This window comes from Cervus elaphus, chromosome 1 (genome assembly GCF_910594005.1).
Source record: "Cervus elaphus chromosome 1, mCerEla1.1, whole genome shotgun sequence".
Lineage (NCBI taxonomy): Eukaryota > Metazoa > Chordata > Mammalia > Artiodactyla > Cervidae > Cervus > Cervus elaphus.
The window spans coordinates 97213074-97235207 of NC_057815.1; the positions used below are offsets into that span (position 1 = coordinate 97213074).

The 22134-nt window shown below is 45.2% G+C and overlaps 1 protein-coding gene across 10 annotated transcripts; it reads right to left on the minus strand.

Moving 5' to 3' along the window:
• Positions 1-448: 448 nt before the first annotated feature.
• Positions 449-17558, minus strand: LOC122701318 (glycine N-phenylacetyltransferase). 10 transcript variants are annotated; one of them, XM_043914199.1, is made up of 6 exons: positions 17070-17558; positions 14485-14711; positions 12811-12906; positions 4906-5032; positions 3494-3665; positions 449-1308 (listed from the first exon to the last, which is right to left on the minus strand). In XM_043914199.1, the coding sequence occupies exons 3-6, from the start codon at positions 12886-12888 to the stop codon at positions 906-908; spliced, it is 780 nt and encodes a 259-aa protein (XP_043770134.1). In that variant the 5' UTR covers positions 12889-12906; positions 14485-14711; positions 17070-17558; the 3' UTR covers positions 449-905. The 10 variants fall into 10 exon arrangements, with proteins under 10 accessions (XP_043770134.1, XP_043770150.1, XP_043770126.1 ...); XM_043914160.1 differs by lacking the exon at positions 14485-14711 and adding an exon at positions 6572-6679 and having other exon boundaries at positions 450-1308; positions 17193-17546; XM_043914144.1 differs by lacking the exon at positions 14485-14711 and adding an exon at positions 6572-6679 and having other exon boundaries at positions 450-1308; positions 17070-17546.
• Positions 17559-22134: the final 4576 nt, after the last annotated feature.

Below are 22134 nucleotides of genomic sequence, written 5' to 3' on the forward strand. Positions count from 1 at the left end.
CAGTATCTTTCTTCTCCGATAATCGTATCTGTGTTACACTGATTCACTAGAGATGTGTTTGTTGTTTTAAAGTTTTGTGCTGTGCTGTGCATAGTCACTCAGTCGTGTCTGGCTCTTTGCGACCCTATGGGTTATAGCCCGCCAGGCTCCTCTGTCCATGGAATTCTCCAGGCAAGAATCCTGGAGTGGGTTGCCCTTTTCTCTCCAGGGGATCTTCCCGACCCAGGGATTGGCAGGCTGGTTCTTTACCACTGAGCCACCGGGGAAGCCCCGTATAGACCCTAAACAGAGATAAATACGACAGTGCTGGAAGCAATAGGGCACCGCTAGAATAGGGAGCTGCGTTCATCCTGTATTGTTTGTGGGTACTTTCCTACCAGCCATATGTGTTACAAGAGACTTATGAGCCTGTAAAATAAGCCAGACAGAAACAGGAATACTGCCAGATGACATCACTTAGACGTTTTTTTAACGTTTCTTCAAAGCATTAACTTTATTTTTTAAATTTATTTCTTAATTGGAGGAAAATTGCCTTACAACGTTGTGTTGGTTTCTGCCATACAATAGCACAAATCAGCCATAATTATACACAGGTCGCCTCCCTCTTACTACATGGGGTCTTAAAAAGAAAAAAAGTTGAATGCATAGAAGCACAGAGTAGAGTGGAGGTTGCCAGGGTTGGAATGTGGGGGAAACAGGAAGGTCTGCGGGACCCGAAGGGAAGTCCGCGGGTGAGCAGGGAGCAGGGACTCTGGGGTTCTGCGGGTCGCTCACCGCTTGCCCAGCCCCAAACAGCCCACGCTGCCTCCCCGCTGATGACGAGTCTGTCTTCCTTCCCACGCAGCCCTCTGCCTCTCTGGCCACGTGTCCAGCCCACCCAGCGCAGTCTCGGGTGGGGGCCCGCTTCACAGGGGCACGCAGTTCCACTGGTTCCAACCACGGGGGATGGCGATGTGACGCAGGTTGTCACTGATTCTCCGTATGATTTTGTTGGTTTTGTCTGTGTGGTTATACGCAGGGACGCCGAGCTGGTCCAGAGCCCGGGTGTGGACAGCCAGCGTGTGGGAGATGAGCCCGTGGCCCCGGTACTCGGGCAGGGTGGCCCCCATCCGGATCTCTCCCGTCTGGTCCATCAGGGACCAGGACGCAGGGGTCCCCTCGGGCCCCAGCAGGCAGAAGGTGGGGAAGGCCCGGATACAGCGCTCGATGAATCTCTGGCTCCTCTTATTGCCACCAAAATGCCAGAATTTATTCACCAAAGCGGCATGTGTAGGATCCATGGATGAGAGCTTAAACATCTCCTCGTTACTATTGAGAAGAGGAAAAAAAAACCCTCATAAGTCACACATACTGTGAAGTATTATATATTCTTTTGCCCCCATATTGTCTTCAGATGATGCATTTGAGAGCGCAGGCAAAGGCACAGATTCTGCAGCAAGGCTGCCCAGATTCATAATTCAAAAGCGTGTGACTTTAACCCTGCAACATAATGTCTCTCTGCCTCCTTCCTTTATAAAGTGAGCCTATTAATTGCACCTTCCTCAAAAACTGATATAAGAGCAATTACACCATAAGAACCCAGGACTTGTGCCTACCTGCAGTAAGAAGTACCTAAAAGTTAAGTATGGTTGCTGTCGGCAAAGCAGTGACTCAGCATTTAAAGAGGGAATTGATAACACCCCATTTTAGCGATAAGGAAAATAGGCAAACGGAAAAGACAATTGCCCGAAAGCACATGCCAGCACCCGGGTAAAACCGGAGCTTAGGGACCATGGAATCATAGACCGCTGGTGTCAGAGGGCCCTGGCCACTGTGGGGGCGGGAGTCCAGAGAGGGGAAGTGGTGTGGAGTGCAGACAGCCCCCGAGGCACAGAACACTGAACCTGAAGCCTCTTCAGGCTGTAAAGGGGTTTGGGAGGGGTCTCCTGATGGGGAACGAGGGGATCTGTACTCATCCCATCACACCCTTAACTATCCATGTGACCCGAACAAGCTATGTCATCATCCGAGCCTGTTTCTGTCAGGAAAATAAGGATAAGATCTCCTATCTCGTCTACCTCGGGGTGACAGCAGAATCCAGTGAGACTGTGGATGTGGAGGTGTGTCCAGGTGTAACGGGATTGCTGCCCAGTCGCTAAGTCACATACATGCCTTAGTGCCTCCATGGACTGGAGCACCCCAGGCTCCTCCGTCCTCCACTGTCTTGTGGATTTCGCTCAAATTCATGCCCATTAAGTCAGCGATGCTGTCTAACCATCATCCTCTGCCGCCACCACACCCCGTCATGAATCACAGCCTTGTTGTGGCGAAGGGGCTTATGTAACCCAATGAACCTACGAGCCATGCTGTGCAGAGCCAGCCAAAACGGACAGGTCATAGTGAAGAGGTCTGACAAAATAGGATCCACTAGAGAAGGACACGGCAGCCCGCCCCAGTATTCTTGCCTGGAGAACTCCATGGGAAGTAATGTATGATACTGCGAGTGAAGCTTTTCCAGTCATTTTAACACACAGAGGGCCACACGACTGGGCATCTCTGAAGAAACAGCATTTGAGAGTATGAATGACATTAAAGAGACAAGTATATGAGGATCAGAGGGAAGGACATTGTGGGAAGACAAAGGGAAAATGCAATGGCCCAAAGCCATGTGTGGGTGTGTGAGATCAAGTTGCATAAAGAGGGTCAGAGCTGCTGGTAGGAGTAAGCAAGAGTGACAGGATAAAGTCCAGGAGGTGATGCGTTCCAGGTCTTTTGGACCTTGGAAGTCCATAAAGGACTTTGACTTTGATTTTATTTTCTTGGGCTCCAAAATCACTATAGATGGTAACTGCAGTCACCAAAAAAAAAAAAAAAAAAATTCTTTCTCATTGGAGGAAAAGCTATGACAAACCCAAACAGTATATTAAAAAACAGAGATACCACTTTCCTCACAAAGGTCCATCTAGTCAAGGCTATGGTTTTTCCAGTGGTCATGTATGGATGTGAGAGTTGGACTATAATGAAAGCTGAGTGCCGAAGAATTGATGCTTTTGAACTGTGATGTTGGAAAAGACTCTTGAGAGTCCCTAAGACTGCAAGGAGATCCAACCAGTCCATCCTAAAAGAGATCAGTCCTGGTGTTCATTGGAAGGACTGATGCTGAAGCTGAAACTCCAGTACTTTGGCCTCCCGATGCGAAGAACTGACTCATTTGAAAAGACTCTGATGCTGGGAAAGATTGAGGGCAGGAGGAGAAGGGGACGACAGAAGATGAAATGGTTGGATAGCATCACCAACTCAATGGACATGAGTTTGAGCAAACTCCTGGAGATGGTGAAGGGCAGGGAAGCCTGGCGTGCTGTAGTCTGTGGAGTGTCGAGAAGTCAGACACGACTTAGGGACTGAACAAGAACAGCAAGCTGAGCCACCTCAGTGGCTTTCCAGCAGGTGAATGGACGTAATCCACATTACACGCTGAAAGCATCGCTCTGGAAATGGATTGCAGCAAACTCACATGGCTTTGGGTGCACCATATCCAACAGGTAAGTTCTTTGTCTCTGGCAGGGAAGGAAGCAGTTTCCTCGCTGTCTCAGGCATCACGTAGAGAATGCACTGTGTGTGCTCGACCTTAACAAATTTAGCGGCTGCAAGATTCTGTATCACCTCATTCAGGCTGGACTGTGAACCTAGAGAGGGGTAAAGTTAGGAGAGGAGTAACTGCCCTTGTAGATGCTTCAGGAAGCTTCCCAACAGACAAGTCCAGGATTTAAAGTCAGCAACTTTGCTTCTGGTGTTGCAAGTGACCGTGAGACCGTGGCCACATCACTGCCTAAAGCTGTTTGCTCTTACCCAATACAGAGATAAGACTAGAAATACTGTGGAATCAAGGACACGTGGTATTTAAAAAAATCGTAGCCAAACTTGGGCTTCCTTGGTCATCCAGTGGTTAAGAATTCGCCTGCCACTGCAGAGGACATGGGTTCGATCCCTGATCCGGGCAGATCCCATGTGCCTCGGAGCAACAAAGCCCGCTCTCTTAGAGCTTGTGGCCCACAAGAGGAGCCACTGCAATGAGAAGCGTGCACAGTGCAACGGACAGCAGCCCCTACTTGCTGCAGCGAGAGATGGGCCCACAGCAGCAAAGACCCAGCGCAGCAAAATAAATCAAAAAATAGTGGCCAGCCTTGCTTGTGTACGGATGACATGCCCTATTGGTCTAATGCCGCATCTAATCCTTACATTACCCATATGTATTGCACGCATGCTCAGTCATGTCCAACTCTTTGCAACCACACGGACCACAGCCCGCCAGCCTCCTCTGTCCATGGGATTCTCCAGGCAAGAATACTGGAGTGGGTTGCCATTTCCTCCTCCAGGGGCTCTCCCCAACCCAGGGATCGAACCCACATCCCCTGCTTGGGCAGGCGGATGCTTTACCACTGTGCCCCCTGGGAAGCCCAGCCACAATTTTAGGTACTTCTATTATCTTCATTTTTTTATATGTGAGGGAACTGAATAATAGATACGTTATACTACTTGCTCAAGATCACAAAGCAAGCAATAGGCAGAACAGGGATGTCACCCAAGGGAGTCTGATTCCAACAGTGACAGATGTTCCTGTGACTGGGGACGTGGTCTATGGCACAAGAACTTATCATTCCGATTGTGGCTCAGTGGCAAAGAGTCCACCTGCCAATGCAGGAGACACAAGAGCCTCAGGTTTGATCCCTGGGTCGGGAGGATCCCCTTGAATTCAACTCCACTGAAGAGATGGTGTCAGCCGACACAGGGAGTGACCATCAAGCTGAGTGTCTGGGGTCTAGTAGGAAATACTGACCGTAGGGGATTGTACTCAGGATAAAGTGACGCTCCAGGTATAGCTATGAGCAGTCCTTGCAGTGGACAGATCCCAGACCCCTTACGTACTTTGGATCTGCAAATGTTGTTTCCAGTTGATGACATCTGATGTGGTAAGGGACTCCTGACAGTTCTTGAGATCCTTAGAAAAGATTTGGTAGGTGTTGGTGTAGTGATCAAAGTCATCTGCCATCTCCTGTTTGGGTAATATAAATAAATCAAATTGTTCATATCCAGTGATTGGAATACTTGTTTGGTATTTCATTATACAGTGCTATTTTACAAACTAAATATCGCTATTCTTCTTGGTGTGCTATCATCATTCCTGAATCATTTTCACCACACAACTAAGTCAGGGATTTAATGAATGCTTCCACTTACAAGTAAGGAAAACTTGATGAAGGTATTTTTATATTGCATGACAATTTCAAATCAACCAAACACTTACCAGTTTAGAGTGCATTCTTCAGTGATTCTACAATCCTTAGGAGAAAGAATGAATTTTTGTTAAAGACAAGCTTCTGTTACAAGAGTAAAAGTTACTCTGTTTCAAAGCCTTGGAACAAATGCATTATGAGGACCATATTGAAATAGACACAGGTAACCTTGCATTAGAATTCTCACATGTCATAAAGCTGTACAGAATGAAGACCCAGGATGCCTTTAAAATGTAAACTGCAATGCACTGTTTAAAAAATAATTCATATTTCCAACAAAGCTGAAACACAAAATTTGCCCAAAAAGATTGTCTCAAAATTAACAAATAAAAAATGAGACTATTTTGAAGCTGAGAGAAGAAACCAGAGAAATCTACCCAACAAGGACAGAATAGCTGGAAATCGTTGACCAGAAATGCTCTCCCCATTCATAGCACCAGCAATTTGTTTTCTAAAGATTACATAAAAAAGTGAATGTTATTCTTTTTCGATTTCAATAATTAAAGTATCTTTACTTATGTATTCTGTTTAATTTGGTACTTTTTAAAAAAAATCACTACACATTTAAATTTTACTTCCAAATAATTCATCAAATGATACTATACAGTTACATATTTTTGCATGTGGGAATTTTTATACTTTATTTTCAATATGCTTACAACATATTTATATTTGAAACAGATTAGCAACTTAGTTTTAGTGATTTTTAAAAGTCTAGTACTGAAAATATATTCCCAAATACAAGCATCATAATTTGTTCTTTTTATTTCCTTAACATTATCATCGGAGAAGGAAATGGCAACCCACTCCAGTGTTCTTGCCTGGAGAATCCTATGGCCAGAGGAGCCTGGTGGGCTGCAGTCCGTGGGGTCGAAAAGAGTTGGACATGACTTGACTGAAGCGGCTTCTCACACAACGTTATTATATTTACCTTCACACATGTTGGGATGTTCCTTTCTCAGCTTAGAACACAGCCTCTGTTCTTGTCAACCTGTCAAAAACTATTATTCTTCAAAATTCACTTTTGGCAAAATGTCTTCCATGAAAGCTCTCTGGTCCTTGCCCTGCGTCCTGACATCAATCGTCTATCTCTTGGCCAGTGCTACTCCTGTATCTCAAATATTCACAGTATATTTTCACACCTTGTTGTATTTGTTTTGCTTGTCTGTTTCCCTCCAGACTCTAAGTTCTTGAGCACAGGGCCCTGTTCGTTTCTGTATCCTCAGGGTCTACGACATTGCCAGGCACATAGCCAATACAAACACAGATGCACATTCATTCTACCCCTGGCCCCTTACCTGCTCCTGAGGGCGGATAACCACTGTCTTAAAATCGGGCCACTTGTCCACCAGGGCCTTTAGACCAAAGGGGTTTCCCTGGTTCATGTGGAAGACTGTCGCATAAACCTGCAGTGTCCCGAGAAAGTGAGAGGGTCAGCTTATCAGGAAGGGGTGGTGAAGCACCTTGTTTGGTCAGGACAAGGTTCATTTCTATGAAATCAGGTTAAGTACCCAAAAGGGCCTTTATTTTGGTCTTAAGGGTCTTCAGGTTCTACCTTATTATTCCAAATGGAAATAGACTTTGGGTCAAACAGTGAGAATATTATGTTGTGTGTGTGTGTTAGTTGCTCAGCCATGTCCAGCTGTTTCTGACCTCATAGACTGTAGCCCGCCAGGCTCCTCTGTCTGTGGAGTTCTCCAGGCAAGAATACTGGAGTGGGTTGCCATTTCCTTCTCTGGGGGATCTTCCCAACCCAGGAATCGAACCCAGGTCTCCTGCCTTGAAGGCGTATTCTTTACTATCTGAGCCACCAGGGAAGATCAAATGTTTTATTGTTATATTTTAAAATCCAGATATATAAAATGAATAAGTTAAAATCATCTGTTAACACATTGTAGAATTTAGTGTCATATCTTTCCATTTTATTCCATTTATTTACACACACACATAGTCTTCAGGGTTCCCTGATGACTCAGTCAGTAAAGAAACTGCCTGCAATGCAAGAGACCCGGGTTTGATCCCTGGGTCAGGAAGAGCCCCTGGAGAAGGGAATGGCAACCCACTCCAGTATTCTTGCCCAGAAAATTCCATGGATAGAGAAGCCTGATGGGCTACAGTCCATGATGTCACAAAGAGTCGGACCACGACTGAGTGACTAATACATACACACAGTTTTTAAACATGAAATTAATTACCTAATGCATATTAATTTAACATCTGTTCCCCCCACCGCCACATACACATACACACTATACCATGAGCATGTTTCTGCATCAATAAACACAAATCTATATAATCATTTTTAATGGTTGCATAATATCCATTATATAGAAGGACTACTTCAAGTTTACTCTGCCTTATTGCTGGTCATTTCAGTGTTTCCTAATTTTCAACAGTTTATTTTTCAATGAACATTGCTTCTGCATAAATCTTGGTAAATATGTCTGATATTTCAAATTCTACAAGGGGAATTTCTGGGTCAAACATCAACTGTTGTTTAAATATTTTATTTTTCTTGCACATGCCTCCGAATTACCCTCCATAAAGGTTCAATGAATTCCCATCTATGTAAAAAGTAGAGACAGAGCATTGTGTTAACAACACAAGCTTTGGTGGCCAAGGTCCAAGGGCATTGCCTATTGGGCAATTTTTTAAATCTTTGCAACCACTTGTTCAAACATTGGTGCCCTCACAACATTGAAGAGGCTGAGAAAGAGATTGTCCAAACTGGAATGAGCCACGTGGTTGGGGAGAGGAAAAACAGCAATCCATACAAGGGTGGACCGTAGGACCTAGATGCATTGAAACAAGATGCCTTAGCAGATGGCACGGAAGAATGCCAAAGACCAGTGCCCAAAGGAAAGGTGACTATTTGAATGACAAAGGACCACCTCTCACCCTGTGCTTCCGTACTCTTGCCATGAAATGTCAATGTCAGACTAAGGGGAGAGAGGAGGGGGCAAACTCTGACTTTGATTTTCAAACTTTGACTCAACTGAGTTTTTATAAATTAGGTTTCTGCCATCAGCAGGTGCACAACATAGAAATTAAATGCAGTTTTAAGGAAAACAAAATACATGTTTTTCAACGTGACGTTTGGAACCAGTGGCATTTATATACACATTTCTGTGTGCATGATAGTGTCATTTAACCAGAACCTAGTGACTCAGGTAGCCACTACATAGTGAAGGAGTTGAAATTAACATGTGAGGTGAATCTACTCGGTTTCCTCTGCTTGGGAAATAGATGGGCAGTCCTTCAGGCTGCAATACACAAATTTTTCTCTCATCTGAGACTTATTAGCAAGTAGTCAATGAGTTTTAGGTCATACATTTGTAACAAGAATAAATTTTACAAATATCCTGGAATTCTGCTTGTGGGAAAAAAGCTATGTCATCAAAGAACCAGGTGAGTAGAGAGGAAAAGAACCTCATTAAAACTGAGGATCTCATATTGAGTTATTTTGCCTTACAGTAGAGTTGGGCTAAGATTAGTAGTGCCAAGAATTATCTCCAAAAAGTTGGGATCCTCTTAACACACGAAGTAAATAACAATTCAAACCCCAGACACAGAGCATAAAAGAAAACAATCTAACTTGGAAAATTTTTCAAAGCAGGCACTTAAGATAGAAATAACTCAGGCACCTAACTGATTTAGTGCCCCCCCCTCCTCCTCCTGAGAAAATACTTCTGAGGTTATGTTGAATACGTGGTGTAATTCCTGATATTCAGTAAGTGTTCAAGAAGTATTGGCTATTAACTTTATCATATCTTATTTAATCCTCCAAACATCTCTGCAAGGTAATGATAGCCCTGCTTAGGACTTCCCTGGTCTTTCAGATGGTGAAACATCTGCCTGCAATGTGGGAGACCTGGGTTTGATCCCTGGGTTGGGAAGATTCCTTGGAGAAGGAAATGGCAACCCACTCCGTTATTCTCGCCTGCAGAATCCCATGGACAGCGGAGACTGGCAGGCTACAGTCCACACGGTCTCAAAGAGTCAGACAGGACTGGGTCACTAACACACACACAACCCCGTTTAAGGCTGAGGACTGTCTACCAAGAGTATTTACTTCCTCGTTTTACTCATTGTACACGCAAGACCACTGAGGTTCATGCAGTGTTACGCAGAAAACAATGAGTCTGTGGGATCAAAGCCGCCTGACTCTGACTGTGGTCCTCTCAACAGCTCCCCGCCCTCCACCTCGGTGTGGTGTGCCCTGGGCTACACCAGGCGCCTGTGGCTCAGTCTACACAAGACCCTGACCAACATGTCGGGGCACCAGGGAAAACGTCGTGTCCGACTCTTTGTGACTCTTGGACTATAGAGTCCATGGGATTCTCCAGGCCAGGATACCGGAGTTGGTGGCTGTTCCCTCCTCCAGGGCATCTTCCCAACCCAGGGACTGAACCCAGGTCTCCCGCATTGCAGGCGGATTCTCTACCAGCTGAGTCACAGCGGAAGCCCCCACCCCCAACCTCACCCACCCTGGCCAAAAAAGGATGTAGTATGATGCTATCCCTTCCGTGTTTCCCATCAGCATGATCAGTATAATCAACTCTACTAAATTATACGTCATATTCATGCTGCTCTGAGAAGTCTGAAGCTGTGATTCATCAATAAAAGAAAAAGCATTTATTTTAGAGACAAGCCCTGTATGCTAACAGAGCTTATACTTAAGGCTTTTGTTGTTGTTGTCTATTGTTTTTGTGTATCGTATAAATTGTATTGGTTTTTAATTCAAATTGTCCATTGCTAGTACACAGAAAAACAATTTTTGTATTTCGTATATTCACCCTAAAGCCTTTGCTAAACTTAGTTATACATCTAGGAGCTTTGGGAATCTGTGTTTCCTTTTGGTAGATTCCTTAAGGTTTTTCTCATTAGACAATTATACCATCTGTGAATAAGCACTATTTTATTTTTTTCCAATATATATTTTTCTTATCTTACTGTGTTGGTTAGAATATCTAGTACCATTCCCACCAGGAGTGGTGGGAATGAATATCTTTGCCTTGCTACTGACCGTAGGAGGAACATTAAGTCTTTCACTATTTAGTATAATCTTAGGTATAGATTATTCCAGTACACTTTTTATCAGGTTGAAGAAATTCCCTCCTATTTCTAGTCTGCTGATAGTTTTATTTTTATCAGAAATATTACATTCTGTCAAACATTTTTCTGCATCTATTGAGAGAAGATCTACGGCTTTTCTTCAGTCTGTTGATAACATTGAATTGCACTGATTGACTTCTGAATGCTGAATCTGCCTTGCCTTTCCAAGATGAACTTACCTTGGTTGTGATGTATTATCCTTTTGATATGTTGACGGATTTGTCTTGATATTATTTTGTTAATGGATATCTCTGTCCACAAAGAATATTATTCTGTAGTTTTCTTTTTGGTATCAGGTTAATTCTGGACTCATAGAATGATTTGGGAAGTGTTTTCTCCTCTGCTCCATTCTGCAAGGGTTTTTGTGGAAGTGATATTATTTCTTCCTTTTGTGTGAGGTAGAAATTGCCACTGACATTATCTGAGCATGGAATTTTCTTTGTCGGAAGGTTTCAAACTACAAAATCAATTTCTCCAATAGATACAGGGCAATTTAGGTTGCATATTTCTTCTTCAGTGACCTTTGGTGAGTCATGCTTTTCACAGAATATACAATGTGAAATTAATGGACTTCAAAAAGTTCATAGTATTGAAAATTGTTTTCACTGGAAGTGCCTAGTCTTAACCACTGGACTGCCAGAGAAGCCCCTAGACTGTTATCCTTTTTAGTTTAAGCACTTAATGCTATCTGCTTCTCTGTTATCAACTGCTTTAGTTGCATCCCAAAGCTTTTCATACATTGTATTTTTATTTTCATTCAACTAAAATGCTTTCTAATTTTCCTTGCAATTTAAAGCATGACTTATTTAGAAGTGTGTTTTATACTTTTAGAAATTCAGGTATTTTCCAGATACCTTTCAGGGTTTTTGGGTTTTTTTTTTTTTTTTTTTTTGAGTTTAAGTCTATATTGTTCAAGAACATACTTGCTATATTTCAATTCTTCTGAAAATTTTAAAAATATGGTCTATTTTGCTAAACATTCTATATGCACTTGAAAATATTAAGTTCCCTGCCATGGCTGTGGGAAGTATTCTATAAATGTCGATTTATTCAAGTTGGTTCATTTCATACACAGTAAGTTCATATATGTATTTATAGGTTATCTGCCTATCCTACAGATTACTGCGGGAGAAGTGTTGGACTCTTTATCCCTGTGTGCTTCCCTATTTCTTCTTTCAGTTTTATCAGTTTTGGTCTCATGTACTGTGAGCCTCTGTTGCTGGGTGTATACATTTCAGGCTTTCTTGTATCTTCTTGGTGCATTGATTCCCTCATCATAATGCAGGGGCACTCCTTATCTCTAGTAAAGGCCTCCTCCCTTTGTAATATATATTATTGCAAGAAAAAACACTCCACTTCTCTATGGCACATGTGATGATCTAGGTGTCTGCTGTGCATAGATCATTCCTTAAACATAATTTCTGTCTCATTCGAAGTTAAACCTAATCCTTGGGGGTTGACAAAAACAGAATTTGACAGATTATTATTTACAAAGAAGAACCATAATCTGCAGGGAGCTGGCCTGAACGTACAGGCCCCTTACGGCCCTAAGAGAGAACAAAGGGTCTCTCTTTGTCCTGCCTCCCCTTCTTGTTAAAGTATAGACTGGTATTTGTCTCCTTCAGGGAAAAAACACCCTGGTGACCTTTCACCTGTTTTCCTGGTGCTGATAAACTCGTCAGGCTTGAAGCCTGTTTTCTATCTAGTTAATGTTCTATTGATGAAGCCTGTTTTCTATCTAGTTAATGTTCTATTGATCTTAATCATGTTGGGCGCTAGGGTAATGCTTTACTGATCTTAAGTGTAGGAATTTAAAACATCTGTAGCTCTGCACATATGCAAACCCTCGATCTATTCTTAGTAACTCCTGTTAGCATATATATAGGTGTGGTATTCTTCAGTAAAGTTGTCGGAGTCAGACGCAAGCTGACTCCGACCCTCTCAACCCCATCTTTTTGAGTCTTATTTCCTAGGTACTCTGGTAATTGTGTTCTCGACCAGTTCGTTTGCTGGCAGGCTCCGGCAATAATCGATAGCTTTTCATCAGGCACTTGATTGTTTGATAAGAATAAACATTGGCTTTGCCAATTCTGGGGAAACAGAACCTTCCAGGGTTACATAACATGAGTTGAAGGGGCGCGAGGGAAGCTTTGGCGTCATCACACAGCAAAGATGATGATGGGCTCCAGCCACTGCGTCGCCACTCACTGCTGGCATGATGAGCCTGGTCAGGTCGTCTACCTGAGCCCCCCCTTCCTCCTGGGTTCTGCAGACACAACGCAGCTGCCTGGCAGACAGGTGAGGTGAACTAACGAGCAGCCGGGTGAGTGAGCTCGCATGGAGTAGGCGCTCAGGGGTTCCCTTTCCTGCCTCTCCTTAAGCTGCTCCTGGCCCTTGTCCCTTAAGGACGTTCCACTCTCACCTTTAAGGACTCAGGGAGACTCGTCCTCAAGGACTTCTCTAACATCTTCAGCAGGTGGGGGCCTTGTAACTGGAGCATCTTGGCAGGTCCCTTAATCTAAAGAGAGGATCAGCAAGCAAGGAATGAGAAGTGCTGGAAGACACACAAGGACGCCCACAGCCCTGTCTCCTGGGAAACAGCAACGGTTAAAAACCAAAACAAAACCCCCTCCACTCCCTTCGTGTTTCTGAGTGTCTTCCTGCAAGGAGCTGCCCTTCTCCCATTGGGCTTAAGCCTCACCATGACCCTCACGTCATCTGTGACAAGGCCAGGTACTAATCCTTCAGACTCCCCATCTTCAACAGCTCATACAAGTCAACGAAAAAAACCTCAAACAAACAGGCAAACACCCCACTGAAAGGGTATAAGAACTGGATTCGTTCTGACTCTGTTTGCTCTCCCTTCCGACACGCTTAGGTGGACGGCTTATCCCCACTGAACAATGGCAACAACGTGTTCTAAAGGCTTGGCAAAGGTTATTGGCTTGACAAAGCATTAATCATCTTCTCTCCTGCACACAGTCCTCCGCACTGTGATCCACTCTCAGCCCAAGCCAACACTGGCATTCAGAATGATCCTCCATGAAACTTTGCTGACTCCTTTCCATAAAATAACCCTTTTCTGCCTCACCTTTCAGATGGTTGTAGATCTTACCGTCTGAGAGTTCTTCTGTTGAAATAATACCCTCTTCCTATTTCAGCACTCCTTTCCCCTCTGGAAATAATCCTTTCAAATAAAGTCTCTCCTTACCAAAGTCTGGCTTTGATTTTTATTTCAGGGTATGTTGGTATAGTTTCATTATAATTGAAATAGACTTTAGTGACTAGCCTGGACTCTAAGTATTGATTTATTCATCTATGCAGTCATTCACTTATTCAATCACTCATTAAGTGTTAATATTTATTGAGAACTTAACTGTATTCAACAAATGAGGTCAGCTAGGCTGAACTACATTTCCCAGAATTCCCTTCCCTTTATGTTTCCACTTAGGGTGGACCACAGAGATTCCCTGGTAGCTCAGCTGATAAAAGAATCGGCCTGCCATGCAGGAGAGGTCAGTTCGATTCCTGGGCTGGGAAGATCCCCTGGAGAAGGGAGAGGCCACGCACTCCAGTATTCTTGGGCTGCCCTTGTGGCTCAGCTGGTAAAGAATCCACCTGCAACGCAGGAGACCTGGGTCGATCCCTGGGTTGGGAAGATCCTCTGGAGGAAGGAATGGCAACCCGCTCCGGTATTCTTGCCTGGAGAATCCCCATAGACAGAGGTGCCTGGCGGGCTACCATCCACGGGGTCACACGGAGTCAGACACGCCTGAGCGGCTAAGCAGACAGCATGGAGAGATTCCTTTGGAAAATCTGATAGTGGTCATTCAGTTGCTCAGTCCTGTCTGACTCTGTGACCCATGGACGGCAGCACGCCAGGCTTCCCTGTCCTTCACGATCACCCGGAGTTTGCTCAAACTCCCGCCCATCGAGTCAGTGATGCCATCCCACCATCTCATCCTCTGCTGCCCCCTTCTCCTCCTGCCTCCAGTCTTTCCCAGTGGAAAACCCGGAGAGCAGAATTAAAGCAGCGGGCATTCTGCCGCTGACGTCAGGGATGCCCAGGTGGCTCCGTGATAAAGAATCTGCGTACCAATGTAGGAGACTCAGGAGACGTTGGTTCAATCCCTGGGTCAGGAAGATCCCTTGGAGGAGGAAATAGCAACCCACTCCAGTATTTCTGCAGGAAAACCCCACGGACAGAGGAGCCGGGCAGTTTGCACAAAGTTGGACGTGGCACAATAACTGAAGATGTAAGGTCGTAGCTGGGCTGGCAAGTGCTCCTCTCTGCCCTGGGTCTGCCTTCAGACTGTCTGTCACCTGGGACAGGGAAATAGTAACCCCTTAGTGGTGTGCAAATGTTTTCTCCCATTCCATAGATTGTTCATTTTGTCGATTCTTTTGCTGGGCAGAAATTTTTAGTTTGATATAGCCCCACGTGTTTATTTTCTGCTTTCAATACTTGAGCTTTTGTTGAAATATCCAAAAATACCATTGCCAAGACCACGCTCAAGGTTTCCCCCCATGTTTTCTTCTAGGAGTTTTATGATTTCAGGTCCTAATACATTTAAGCCTTTAATCCATTCTAGGTTAATTTTTTGAAGTGGTCTTTGTATCTTGATTGTAGCTGCTGTGGGCAGTCACGGAGGCTGGTAGGAATGACTTAAGTCCTGTAAATATATGTTTTCTTTACTATAAGGTGAAGTGTGCTGGTCCCCTCTGTTGTCCTGCTTTCCCACACAGGACCACAGAATATGTCTTTAACTCAGTATCTGATTTAACAGCTCTGGCCTGTCTTCATTTTGTTTAGGCCCTAATTCCAGAAGACCTTCAAAATCCAGCTTTTGTTCCCATTTCAAAGTCTTACTCAAATTTCCCTTTTCTCTCTATGGACTCCCTTTAGTTCCTCAATCCAAACAGAACAGATCACTCCCTTCTCTGTACTCCGCAAAGATTATGGACACATTTCAGTCAAAACTTGTTACAGCAATTTACAGTATGCCTTCTAGACTATCAGTCCTCTGGGCAATGCCCTAAATAATTTACTCTACATTCTCAATGTTATACAATGTTAATTGTACATGTGTTAATGTAATAACACCTCAGGTGCGCAGTGGGAACTGAAAGTTTCCTGATTCTGTGTGCGACGCGCTTGCTAAACATAGCGAGCTCTTTAGTCACTCTGCTTAGCGAGGGAAGAGATTCATTCTTTCATTCAACAGGTGTCAGTAGAAGACCAACTACATTCTGGGCTTGGGCATGCCTACCAGATGTTTCTTTGAAAAAAGACTCAGACCAGAATAGAAGTACCTGTGCCATATCTTGGAAAATATCAAGACAGTAGAAGTGTATCATTTCTAAACATTAATCAGACATCGCCTGCATGCTAAGTTACTTCAGCTGTGTCCGACTCTTGCGACCCTATGGACTGTGGCCCGCCAGGCCCCTCTGTCCTTGGGATTCTCCAGGCAAGAATCCTGGAGTGGGCGGCCAGGCCCTCCCCCAGGGGATCTTCCTGACCCGGGGATCGAGCTCCTGTCTCTTACGTCTCTGCATCGGCAGGCGGGCCCTTTACCGTTAGTGCCACCTGGGAAGCCCATTCAGACAGCAGCGAGGAGCATTTCACAAAAAGATTGCATGAGAATAAAATAAGCTGAATGTGATGCCAGATCACTGGGGATAGAATATTAAAGTTCTGACAAGTACATTTGGGAAAGCTTTCTGCACTTGCATATATGTACACACACACAAATTGAACACAAATATAATGTCCAATAAATGCAGCTGACTAAAACTGAGGAGACTCATTTTAGGGGGTTGCCAGCCTTGATAACAGCCAAAGTCCAGTGAAGCACAGTTTGAGACGTTTGACAAATCCATTCCAGTACTGGGAATTTATCCAAAGAAAACTGTTCAAATGAAGAAAAAAACTTTGAAAAAGGTTGAAAGCAATACAATATTAACTCACAGGGATGTACTGGACACAATCTCTGTGTCCTGCTATAAATATAATTCATGTAAACATGATCTATCACTATTTTACTACTCTAAAACCCATTTTAACATGAAGGTTATATGTGGCCACATGAGAGTCTTAAAGATGAACATGAAAAGGATGGACATGACACTGTAAAAATCCTAGAGGCCTTTTTGTGTGCATATTACATAAATCACAGACAATGAAAATTTAGAAGGAAACACCAAATTATATATGAGCATTATGACTGAGATTTTAAAATTACATTTCTTTTTTATGGTTTTACATTAACATTAATCTCATCTGGATTGAAGTCTGTTGACTACAACCTACCTCATCTACTGGAAACTTTAAACAGGGCACTGAATTTCCCTGGCCATCACTTATCCAAGGCGGAAAAAAACGTCTGACTACCATATAACATTACTAGGGAATTGAATAAGATCATGTTTGCCCAGCATGTCTACAAACTGTTACACAAACATCACCCAAACCCACATACTTCTTCCCAGAAGCTGTTACCTTTTCTGGCACCTCATCTATTGGAAGCTCCCAAATCACTCCACATTTATGTAAATTCAGAACAGAAGCCTGTCCTTCCCCAGGGAGAACGTCTTACAGAATCAGGACACTGCCCCGCACACAGTGCATGCCTGCCGCAGATTTCTCGAAGGGAGCCACCTCCTTTCCGCCCGGCGTACCTCTCAGCACTGAGGGGCTCAGGAATTCTCACCCACGGCCAACAGCAGCATTTTGCTTCCTTTGCTTCCGTGAGGAGCCAGGGGCTGCGGCGTCGCAGAGCAGCGATCCCCCGTGGCTCTCACCTGTGACACTGTCTTCCCACTGAGTCTCTGCAGAGATGCCCCCAGGGACAACAGGCAGAAGGCCACTGCAGAGGAAGCCAGGTATCCTCTGGCTCCCGTGGTCCTGGAGGTGTGCGTACAGGCGAGCCCCAACCTGCCGAGCGGGGAGTCCTGCCTGAACCCGGGCAGCAGGCTGCTCTTCCGGGGCTGGGCGTAGGGAGTCCCTCCCCCGGGCCCTGCGCTTGGCAGATTGACCCTGAGGCTCGCTTTTCCAGAGGTCTGAGCTGCTTTCTGACCCCAGAGGTCCTTCAGTCCTTCCAGCGCTCAGCAACTCTGAACTCTGAGATCCCGGAGGCAGGCAGGATCCCTACCGGCAACGCCTGCCTGCCGCATCCCCTCCCTTTTCATGAATACCTGCCGCAAAAGCAAGAGATAGCCACTGTTAGAACTCATGTAGAGAAGCAGAGCTCTGTTTTTAACCATAAGAAATTACTTCCTTGGAAAGACTAAAGGGCCTAGAAAGTGCCCCCACCCCCACATTTAGAATAAGTTCGGTAAACCTCAAACGGAATAAACAGAAGGAGGACCACCCCCAGACATACCATAATTAAACTGTTGAAAATCCCAGATAAAAGGATAACCTTCCAGGAAGCCACAGAAAAGCAGGCACGACACATGAGGGAACAGAGGCACAAACAGCGGCTGACGTTCAGAAGGGACACAAGGTCGGGACACACGGTCGGAGACGGCGTTGTCACTGATGCAGTCTTGCCTGCTGGCAGCTCGGGAGTCTAGGAAATCAAGAGACCACAGTCCTGGCAAGGAGCAGTTCAGAAGGCCAGCAGGCCAAAATGACAGTGGGCCTGCGTCCCAGAGAACCATCCTGGCTGAGGCAGAATTCAGGCTTCTTCTCGACTTAAGGGGGAGGGATTAAAATCAAGCATTTCCAAGTTTGGGTCAGCCTCTGGATGGGATGTGCTCATTTCCTCCTTCCTACAGTCATTCACAGGTGGGTCTGGTCAGGATGCTTCCTGTGAGCTTAACAAAAGTCTTTTAGCTTGCAGCTCATTATCTGGGAGGCAGAGATAATAGGGTATTATGCAAGTTATATATAATGCCCCATCTCTCATTCCCAGAGACACAGTTTAAGCTTAAAGGTAGGACTGCTTTAGTGATTAACTTGTAATAGAATACAAATGTTCTTCCCTGGTAGGTTTTCCCACTGTCAACGTTCATTCCACAAATTTGTGGGGAAAAGGCTTAAGACCACTCTGGCTATTTCCTGCCAAATGGGGCGAGGAATGTTTCTTAGTCTTCAGTTCAGTTCAGTCACTAAGTCGTGTCTGACTCTTTGCGACCCCATGGACCGCAGCACTCCAGGCCTCGCTGTCCATCACCAACACCTGGAGTCCACCCAAACTCATGTCTATCGAGTCGGTGATGCCATCCAACCATCTCATCCTCTGTTGTCCCCTCCTCCTCCTGCCCTCACTCTTTCCCAGGATCAGGGTCTTTTCAAAAAACTTAGAATCTTCAGTCAGCAGTAAAAATCCTCTTTGCTTCTCTATCTACAGCTGTTTGAATCTGATAAAACCTTTTAGCACTTTGTCCCACTGGCGTTACCATCTCTAGGGATGACTTTCCAAGCCTCAAAATAAGGCATGCTAGTGCTTGGCTCCATCACGCTGTCGCTGTTCTAGCCAGAAATTTCATGGATGCTACTGTGTCAGGGCTGGAGTCAATTTTCTTAACGCAGGAGCTGAATTTCCTAGTGGCTTCCTCGTCTCTCCTGGCTGTTAGGTGGCTCAGAGGGATCTGTCATTAAGTCCAGCAGCTAGTCACGCCGAGTGGAAGCTAGAAGGGCATGCCCAAGGATCTGCCCATTCGTGGAGACACCTCCTTCACATTCAGCGGCTGCAATAGCAGTCAGGTCAGCAGCTTCAGTCTCGGATGCCCGTGGCCACGTTTCTGATAAGGTCTCTGTGTCCTGGGGCGGCAGTGAAGGCACTTGCTGGTTTCAAACGTCCACATGCAGATATCAATGGCGATACTATGCTTGCGTTCAGCTTTCAGTCTGTTCAAGACCCAGGCATCCTCTTCAGAGACTTTCTCACCAAGTGATATATGCTTTCACCCACACTGAAAAAAATGTCCACAGATATTAGTGGCTATCTTTTCACAGACCCGGGAGGGAGGGTGGTCGGTGAAGCGGGGAAGATCTCTGTCTCCGTTTCTGGGGTTTTCATGAGTGCCATCTGTAGGCTTAAAACGTGCTCTGGTGTGACTCTGACGCCAAGCTGTCTTGGTGAAAAACTTCAGGACGAGGTGTATCACCAGAAAGTTCATCAGCTCATTCTGCACCGTTTTATCCCGGGGTCCTGTGGGGATTTAGGCACCTCAAGTCCAAATGAGCCCTGGGCCTTGTCCTTGATCACCGTGATCATCTCTACCGTATGAGAGGCTCTCTACTTTTATCATTTTTCTTCTTATGTTTTGGCCTAGGGCAATCATTTCTTCATGTTGTCTTTCTTGCCATAAGTGCATTATTCCTTCCTCAAGAGTGCCTTCCCTGCCTCCAGGTGACTTGCCTTTCGGATATTCAATGCTGCCCCCCAGGAAAGTGGCATTTTGCTTGCATCTTTCTTCTGTTGTTCCCTGTTGAACACTTCATATGCAACACCGACCAATTGAGAAGTGTTTGTTCTAAATGTAACTCCTGATCTTTGCAACTTTCTCCTGATCAAGGCACTTTGCTCAAAAAAAGGTCAAAGTTACCATTCTAAAATCTCCAGGGGCTTCAGGATCTGCGTTCGTGCGGCATCTGTGTGTTAGTCACCCAGGCCTGACTGACTCCATGACACCGTGACTATAGCCCGCCAGGCTCCTCTGTCCCTGAGCGTCTCCAGGCAAGGATGCTGGACTGGGTTGCCATTTCTTTCTCCAGGGGATCTTCCTGGCCCAGGGGTCAAACGTGTGTCTCCTGCACGGGCAGGCAGCTTCTTTACTGGCTGAGCCACCAGGGAAGCCCTGTGGTTAGTTGATAAATCCTTCCTAAAGCTTCAGAGGGGTCTTCATTGGTTTTGCTGAACTTCTTGAACATTGTTCAAACTCTTTAGCTGTGATTTCCCTTTTCAAAGCCCTGCCCCAATGTGCTAATACGTGGTGCCCTAACGAGGGCAATCTTCCCTCCTCAGGCCCGAGTGTGGTTCAGCTGTGGTTACTGCCAAGTTTGCCCGAGGTGTGGAGGACCCTCCCTATGAGGCCTGCTGTGATCTCAGCCCTTAAAGGTGCCCTGGAAACCCAGCAGGCTGTCGTCTGCTTTCGGCCTCCTGTATGACATTCATGGCGTTCTCAAGCAAGAGTAGTGAGGTGGTTCGCCATTGCCTTCTCCAGGGGCCACGTTTTCTCAGAGCTCTCCACCATGTGGAAAGTGAAAGGAGAGAGTGAAAAAATTGGTTTAAAAATCAACATTCAGAAAACTAAGATCATGGCATCCGGTCCCATCACTTCATGGGAAATAGATAGGGAAATAGTGGAAACAGTAACAGACTTTATTTTCTTGGGCTCCAAAATCACTGTAGATGGTGACCGTGGCCATGAAATTAAAAGAATGCTTGCTCCTTGGAAGAAAAGTTATGACCAACCTAGATAGCATATTAGAAAGCATAGACATTACTTTACTGACTAAGGTCGTCTAGTCAAAGCTATGGTTTTTCCAGTAGTCATGTATGGATGTGAGAGTTGGGCTATAAAGAAAGCTGAGTACCGAAGAATTGATGCTTTTGAACTGTGGTGTTGGTGAAGACTCTCGAGAGTCCCTTGGGCTACAAGGAGATCCAACCAGTCCATCCTAAAGGAAATCAGTCCTGAATATTCACTGGAAGGACTGATACTGAAGCTGAAGCTCCAATGCTTTGGCCACCTGATGCCAAGAACTGACTCACTGGAAAAGACTCTGATGCTGAGAAAGATTGAAGGTGGGAGGAGAAGGGGATGACAGGGGATGAGATGGTTGGATGGCATCACCGACTCAATGGACGTGAGTTTGAGTAAAGTCTGGGCGTTGGTGATAGATAGGAAAGCCTGCCATGCTGCGGTTCGTGGGGTTGCAAAGATTTGGACCTGACTGAGTGACCGAACTGATGAGATAAGATCCCCTGGAGGAGGAAATGGCACCCACTCCAGTACTCTTGCCTGAAGAATCCCATGGATGGAGAAGCCTGGTGGGCTCTAGTCCATCGGGTTGCAAAGAGTCAGACACGACTGAAGTGACTGAGCATGCACGCTTGAGATAAAAGCCAGGAGACAGTCCTGCCCTAGGAGTGGCTCTTAGCCCAAACTGGCTGCCCTGTTGGGTCTTAGATGGTCATACCAGACCAATTCTCTGTGCCCCAGAAACTAACATAGGGTTTTCTAAGGGATCCCGATAAGGAGGGGAAGTCCTGAGCCCTGGTGTCTGGAACTGGGGCAGGATAGGAAGGAAAGGTGTTGGGAGGGGTGGATGTATTAGCAGAGCAGCAGGAGCGGCTAAGACATCTAGTTCAACCAGAGGAGTTAAGGTTGGAAGCGCCGTATCCTCACGCTCATTTCCTTCATTGTCTTACTTTCCCTGATGTAATAGCCCATATGCTTGCACATAAAGGATTTCATTATTCTTCCTTGATTCTTCACAAAAGAGCCATAGGGGGGGAAAAATCTGTAAAACTGTAAATAGCCATTGGTCATTTCTAACCATTAAAAGGATACACTTTTGCTTTGACACCAAGCAGCTGGGCAAAATTCGAGGATGGGGCTTTTGGTGATTTTAAGAACTAAATGGAACCTTTCTCTTTTCCCTGGGAACTTCCCACTCTTGGACAAGAAGAGCATTTCCCCCACTGTACCTTTCCTTCATTTGACATCAGTAAAAGTTCTGAATATCACAAAATTGATTTGGCTGTAAATGGAGAAAACGTTGTTGTTT